The sequence below is a fragment of the Montipora foliosa genome, chromosome 3 (assembly GCF_036669935.1).
Source record: "Montipora foliosa isolate CH-2021 chromosome 3, ASM3666993v2, whole genome shotgun sequence".
Taxonomy (NCBI): Eukaryota; Metazoa; Cnidaria; class Anthozoa; order Scleractinia; family Acroporidae; genus Montipora; species Montipora foliosa.
Window position 1 is genome coordinate 45908394 of NC_090871.1, and position 7885 is coordinate 45916278.

At 38.2% G+C, this 7885-nt stretch overlaps 1 protein-coding gene across 4 annotated transcripts in view; it reads left to right on the forward strand.

Annotated features, from left to right (window-relative positions):
* Window positions 1–7457, forward strand: part of LOC137997503 (dynein light chain Tctex-type 5-B-like) — a 64633-nt gene extending 57176 nt beyond the window's left edge. For 2 of the 4 annotated variants that reach the window (XM_068843547.1, XM_068843548.1), the window contains exons 2-3: window positions 1787–2149; window positions 6923–7456. In XM_068843547.1, the coding sequence (XP_068699648.1) occupies window positions 1799–2149; window positions 6923–7231 (660 nt within the window). In that variant the 5' untranslated portion in view covers window positions 1787–1798 and the 3' untranslated portion in view covers window positions 7232–7456. Of the gene's footprint in view, window positions 1–739; window positions 871–1252; window positions 1428–1786; window positions 2150–6922 lie in introns of those variants that run through there. The other 2 variants (XM_068843549.1, XM_068843550.1) reach the window with 2 other exon arrangements.
* The last annotated feature ends 428 nt before the right edge of the window (window positions 7458–7885 follow it).

Below are 7885 nucleotides of genomic sequence, written 5' to 3' on the forward strand. Positions count from 1 at the left end.
ATGTTATTCGATTCAACTGTTGATGTTGAGTGAAAGGATAGACCGCTTTCTCTCAGCTTCTGAGGAAAAGGGGAAAATTATAGTTTTCGGTGATATCAGTTGCATACAGAGCATTGGATACTTTCTATAATTCTCTCCACCTACTGCACCCGCAGGTGAAAATGGCAAAACATCTCCTCCGCTGCTCATTACAAGTATCGTAAGAAATATGCAAAAATCTGAAAAATCTCTTTTACGATCATAAAAAAACTTATTCAGTGCTCTGCCACTCTCCCATATTTTAGTTATTGCAAGTAGTGATGATAAATAATGGTAATTGAACTAAGTGGAGTGCAATTTGGTCTAAGATCATACGTGTGCCTGATTTCAAAATGGAACGAGCCCGCAGCGCGAGGTCGATTTGAAATCACAAGTATGATTTCAGACCAAAATTGCACGACACGAAGTTCAATGAACATTTTATTACATCCATTTAGAAATCATGCAATAATTATTTAATCGCTAAAATACAGGATGTTAGTCGGTACCAGTTTTATATATTGATCTAGTTGGGAACAAAAGTTGAAAAATTCGCCACTCAATGGCAGTTTCTTTCATTTTCCTGCAGTTTGACTGGTTACCTTGAACAAGCCTTGAAATCTGATTGACTGTTTTGTTTTAGTGTTCCTTTCTCATTGGCTGGGGAAATGGTGCGAGTTAGAGCAGAAAATAGTGCTATTTGGGAATAAATCGCACTGCTGAGAGCTAATCAGATTGCAAGGATTACCAGTGATTTCTAAATGGATGTAATATATCAAAAAAGAGTGCGAGTGCTTCATCGGGGTATCCAGACACCGAGAAACAGATGATAGGCTAGCCACCCCACTTTTGGTTCGTTTTTTAAAAGTCAATTACATTTTTTGATTCATAAATAAATTAAATTTACAATTTTTTTTTGCAATCTTACAATTTGCAACGTTTATTATTTTAAATCCGGAGAGCCTCTCCTTTCGCATAGGATGTGTTAAGGTACCACCCAAGTATCTGATTTCCTCCTTTAGAGGTTGCATCTGAATATTTGTATAGGCTACATTAACCAGCCTGGCGAAAAGAGCAGTTTCCATTCATCGAAAGAGCATAGGCCCTTATCGATTGTAACGGTGCTAGCATAAGGCATGGAATAATTTGGAAAAATGAGCGTAGTTTTTGTACTTTTTATAGAAGTAGCACTGCTAGCATAATCGGCATTTTTTTATATTTTCTTTTTTTAAAGGTAACATTACCAGAGTCATGACTTGGACAGTTGGTCTCTAAGATCGATTACATGTATTTTCAAGTTATTTCCATGGTTCTGTCGATTTTCTTTCGTCATGGGGTCTTTGTTAGGGAAGGAGGAACCGGGGAAGAGTGCGTCGTTTGTCGCCGCTGCAGGACTGGGCGCATCGGAAGTAAGGATTGCATCGGTCCCAGTTCCCCTTTCAACCGATAGGCCAGGCAAGCTCAAATTGCTAGTTGTTCAAAAGATGGATAACGCTATCCACCAGATAAATCAATATCCATTGGATAGTGCAACTGGTTTCGCTATTACTTATCCACTGGATAGTGATTTATCCGGTGAATAACGCTGTCCATCGTTTGAACAACTGGTGCCAGAATTTGAAGCAAACTATCACCAATTCTAGTGTGGAACGAAGTAGAGTAGTTATTTGTGTTTTATCACAGCAAGGGTGAAACTTTCATGTTTATTAAAAAGTGGCATAATTTTAAAACATGAGCTTTATTTGGAAAATTGGTTTTTATTTTCCAGACATAAACCAGCATGTCATTTTCAGCGAAAAAAGAGGATGAGAACAAAGGGGAACGAGAAAATAAGAATGTTGATACTCAGCAAGAAGCAACAGATCATCCTGCTCCTTCTATTTATGCAGTGGCAGCGGCTCACTCGCTATCAAAAGACATCAAACAGAAATCAATGTATTTGATGAAAATCAAAAGAAGGCACGGAGACTGGGGACAGTTTGACTTGGCGCATGCGTGGTCTCCAGAGGACTTCCTGAGTGACACGGGGAGTAGTCGACACGGTAGTGGAGTGGTCCGAGACAGCTCCTTGACTGATGACAGTTTAAACATGGCGCGGTTGTTCTGTATGGAGCCCGTGAGGATGTTTCAGGTGTGTAGTATATGCACCTGAGATTTTTACGCACTGAAAGTATGCAGAGAATTTGTTCTGTCGCTGACCACGTTAGCCAGCAGCGACAACGCTAGAAAGCAATAGAATTATTAGTTTCATTTCAAGATCCGAATATGAATTCTCCTTTCTCACTGTCGGACATAACGTGTTATGTCAGTTATGGGAATTTGGTGATATATCTAGACAAAAAACCTGGGCCCGGTTGTTGAAAAGCCGATTAACGCTAATACCAGATTAAAAATACACCAAAGAATTCATTTCTGTACTCTCACGCTCTGTTCAACGCTGATATTCGGCACAAGTTTACATTAAAAGAAGTCAATCTTGAAAAACAAGAATAAGCAAAAGAAACTTTCACCAAAAAGTTGGAAACATGAAACAAAAGCTTACGCTAATCCTGGATTAAGTTAATCGGCTTTCAAACAACCGGGCCCTGGTGATAAAATTCTTTACTCTCTTCACCAGTCTGCTTAACAATGTATTGAGCTTGTCAAGAGAAAATTTAGATCAATCATTATTCTTGGGAGAGAAAGAGTTAAAGAGGAGAAATAATGATACTGTTCATGTGCCAAGCATTTCATTACGTGTCTCTGTCGTTCTCAGCAAAACGACATCGTGAAATAACCAAACTCCTTTGACTACAACGTGAGCATGTAACAATAACCTTTCATTATTTTTCTCTTCTTCAAAATCGTTGGTACTTGTCAATTTATAAGACAGTTCGCCCATATTCTTGGGTTTCACTCACGTGACCAACATATATGTTTTTCAACGAAAACAAAAGACAAAGTTTGCATAATAATAGAGTTCAATTCCCGGAGGATTGGATCTGGACTTCAACATGGCCTCCGTTTCATTGTTTGGGGACTTCAACATGGCGGCCGTGACGTCATGTGAAAACCAAGAATTCACAACGTAAATATCCATCGTCGTTTCCTAAACTCTCTAATGCTTTAACACCACGGTAACAACAGAATGCAGCAGTTCAGATCGGTAAGCCGGCCGTTTATTTCAGTACAGTCTCAATAGACCTAATCGGGTAACTCAATGTTGTACCCAATTCAAACCCTTTGGGAATAAAACGTTTTGTTCCAGGTATTTCCATATCTTTTAAATATGAATGCTACATTATTATGTAAATATAATACACATAGAATCTTATTCCCGGGAGATGTGAATTGGGTACAACACTGAGTTAGCCAATTAGGTATATTAAAGTGCATTTTTATTTCCAGAACGTTCTTTAAGTGTGCTGCATCTAGTCAGAAAATCCTCTTTTACTCCTTAGCTTTTTCTTTTGTCGATCGGTCCGTCGGTCCGTCTGCCCCACCCTCTCTCCATCCATCGACTCCTTTGTTCATTCATCCATCCATCCATCCATCCATCCATCCATTCGTCAATCAATCAATCAATCAATCAATCAATCAATCAATCAATCAATCAAGCAATCAATCAATCAATCAATCAACCAATCAATCAAATTTCATGACATTCGGCCGTCATGGACACTATTTATGTTTGAAGTAGGTATCCACTTCCAGGAACATCCACTGCATTTTTTTCTTGAGATGCCTAGAGCAGCCCATGTTATAAAATGGTGGCCGTTTTTCCCCGTATCCACAAATTGTAACGTTAGTCATCATTGGCTAATTTTTGTAAGGTCTGGAAAGTGTAAAATAAAACGACCTATTTTATTGGCCACTGTTGACTCTACGTCATTCATATGTCACAATCATTGTTCTTTTCGCTGGCATGCCTGGTTTATCTGTTGTATTCACTCTCCTGTTTGAAAGCACGAAGAACGTTCGCAGCCCATTGAAAAAAATTCTTAAAATATTCGCGCATCGGTCGATTTCTCTGAAATTTTAAAGAGTGATTGCTAACGAATAGAGAAAGATTTTTTACCATAACCAAAGAATCCTGTGTTTAGCATATGAACTCAACGGGAGAAAATGCGATAAAATATGTTGTGTGCGTAACAGTTTTTCTCTGATGAGTTTACGCAAATTCTTGACAGAAAAGTAATTAAAGTACAAAACAAATCCTACAAAAAGGTTGTTTTAAATCTTTATTTTAATCTTTTATTTTAAATAAAACGAGAAAATAGTCTTTAACGGCCAAACAAAATAAAAAAGGAAATCAATTTAAAAGGAAGAAAATTAGCTTTCGCCGTTACGGGGCGGTCCCCCATCCAAGTACTATCCCCATTCGAAGGGGCTTAATTTTAGGTGATACTTGGATTAGCATCAACCATTGTGTTGACATCACACATATCTTGCCGAACTTTATAACACTTCAAGGGAAAAAAAAGCAAACTAACAAAAACCCGTTGTCTTGCCGTAATTTTGTCACAGATGCATCCTTTGTTTTGTGAGTTGTCAGTACTAAACATGCAAGGCAACTTGATCGCAGGCGGCAACTAAAATCGATGTCACCATGATTTTGCGCTATTACTTGTACAACCAAAAGTACGATAAAAAAATTGAACGTAACAAAAATCTCCCAAAATGGTTAACTTGTTATATTCTTGGCACAAATTTATGTTTTCAACTCGCAAATTTTGTTGCTGATGGCAAATTTGTTTTATTCTCGATCGACACTTCCTAAAAGGTTCCTTCTGCTCTTCTTAAAAACTATATATATCAATATTTATTTAACACTTGTTTTGCATAAAGCAGACTAACCAGATCTGTACCTTGCTTAGTTCGCATTTTTGAACGTCAAAATAGAATTTTCGGTCGTATGTTCCTGACTGCAAATCTCATATTTTGGTGTCTCACATCCAGATACTAACCCCACCGAACAGTGCTTCATTTCGGTGAACTTTTGTCTGGGAAAGCTGTAAGAAGCTCAGAGTACAAGCCTAAGCTTGTGGTTGAACATGATCAACAAGTCAGCCTTGAGGCCAATGTTTCTCGATTTCCTTTTATTTTCTTCAATCTTTCTGGGTTTATTATTTTACTGAACCACATGTCTTCTCAGGGAATTTTACCAGAGACATCTACGATGACACTGTTTTGATTTAATATACCAAAACAACATCGGGTACTATTAGAGCTACATATTACGCAAGGACAACTTGAATCTCCTGAAAACGAAAACGCAGCTCAGTTGACACTAGTTATGGGAAAAAAAATACTGTCAAGTTACGTAATGCGTTGCTATTTTTAAAAAATATCCCGTATCTCCACAATCCCCCCCCCCCCCCCCTAAATATCCCGTATCCAGATCGCTTCTCGGCCTTTTGGCTAAAATGTTTTGACCAAGGGCTAAGGTTAAGTACTACGATACATTTTTCATGGCCGTATAGACCTTTTTTTATAATGGCGGCCTGATAAAATATTCTTTTCTTTTAATGCTGATAAGCCTTTCTAGCCTCGCTGCAATGCGCAAAATTCAAAAGAATATGTTAAGCAAAATGAGGCCAGTAGGTCCAATTAACATAAATAGAATAGAATATCAAATCGGTCGCCATTTATGAAAGTAGTCTATGAGGCAGGCACAGAACAGTTTCGGTTGTGTGCCTGTTCTCTCGAGAAGCGATCACTAGGGGTTTTTGGTTTCGTTTTTGATAGCGGTTTGTGTAGCTCGAGTGTAGAATCATGCCGCACTTTTGTAGTTTCTGAGAACTATTTACTACTTGTATCTTTTTTTTGGTTTTGAATCGATGATAGAGAGAGTTTTGGAGATTTGAATCCGGACTGGACTACTGGATTTAAGCTTTTTTGTAAAGGAGATTTCAAGTTATTGTGGAACGTTTGGTACCAAGTTACTCCAACACTGAAATCAAGATTATGGAATTGTAAAGGAACGATTTTGGACTGGACTGAGGAACAGGCAACTACTGTATTTTAGATTTTTTAGCATTGAGAGAAATGGTGTCCAGATGTAGTCTTTTTGTCTTCGCCACGACATATTTCAACAGTTTTCAAGGAAAAAGTGTCTTTTTTGTCGTCGCCACGGCAGATTTAAACTTTTACAGTTTGCAAGGAACTAAACCTTGTTACTAATTCTTGTTACTAGTGTACTAGTGTAACTATTTCTTGTTACTAATGTAAAATAAGGAAAATATCGTGTTATGTGTAATGGTAATTTAATTAAGCAGTCTCTTTAGTCCATCAATCCATGTAAGCTCTTTGTGATTTGTATTCTTTTATGTAACGAGGGTGCCCAGGTCCTATAAGCCCCATGGTTTCTCCTGGGCTCCCTTGCCATGTGATAATTTCTTTTTTTATACTAAACTTGGTAATTTATTGTGGCTAAATAAACTGAACTGAACTGAACTGAAACCAGGATTACGGAACCGGACTTCTAATACACAAATATAAGTTGTTGAACTTTGATTGTAATACGTTTTTCTGGATGATTTAGAACTGATCTTGTAATTTTTGGATGAACGGAATTGAGGAAGCAAATAAAACTGTGGGATTTGAATCAAGTCTCTTTCATAAAATAGAAATGATAAAAAATCCCGTATCCTGATAACCCCTAATATGGCTTCGTTGTTTGCAGTTTTCAAATTTAGTAACATTAATAATGAGTGTTTTTACAACAAACAACTTCAAGTTAAATTACTGATTTATCTTTCTGGTAATCTCTTGCCATTTTCCGAAGTTTAACTGTAGTTGAGGTTCGCTGTAACTGGACAATTTGTGTTAACTGTTTGTGCATCCCACGGGTACGCCTGTATAGGCGTCTTGTTAAATATCGACTTCAATGGAATCTCAACTCTTAATTTTTTTCAACTTCTAGGAACACAGGGTCAAGCCAATAATTCAGCAGGTGCTGAAAACTTATTTGGCGGACCAAAAATACGATCCCGACTATTGCAAGAAGGTCTCAGTCCAGATAAGCGAAGAGATCAAGGAGCAAGTCAAAAAGCTTTGTTATCACCCATACAAAATCGTTTGTCAAGTCATCGTCGGAGATTTCCATCAACAAGACGTCAAAATTGTGAGCCGGTGTGCTTGGGACTCAGCGGTTGATCGCTTTGCGCAGTACGAGTTTAGAAATTACCATTTATATGCAGTTGGGATTGTTTTCGGAATTTACTGTGAATAGTGTGCAGATTCACTCTTAATTCTCTCTAACCTGCGATCAAGCGTACTTTTCTTGAGACAGGCCGCACCATGTCTAAGGAAAAGTACGCCTGATCGCAGGTTAAATTCTCTCCTGCTACATTGAAATTGATTCAAACCAGATTAGCAGAAGGAGCTCGTTACCTAGGCTCGATTTCCAGCCGTTTTGAGAGCCCACGTTCCTTGCCCCGTTGGGAGGAGGATGATACCGAACTTCCAAACGTTAACGACTGAAAATCAAGCCTACCCATGACCAGGAGCGAAGAACTTCCATACTAGGGCTATGTCACGGCATTTTTACAGACCGATCTATTTTTAGACTACCTTTTCCCGCAAGAAAAACAAAGGCAGTTCCGTTTTGGTGACTCTTTGACGTCAACTTAGTTTCTTGTCATTGGTCATTGGGCTCCTGTGGGAGTCTCATTCGTGGGGAATTTAATCTAAATGAATCAAAGGCCCCTTCGAGCCAATTCATTCATGTTTATGCAATATGAGCAACCAACTTGATGAATCCCGTTAATTATCAATGTTGCAGTTGAAGCTGAGAGACGCAAATGTGGAGAAACTTACAGAACATCACTTATGTCCAACATGCAAAACTATTTCAGTCCCCTATCAGAAATAATTTTAAGATTGG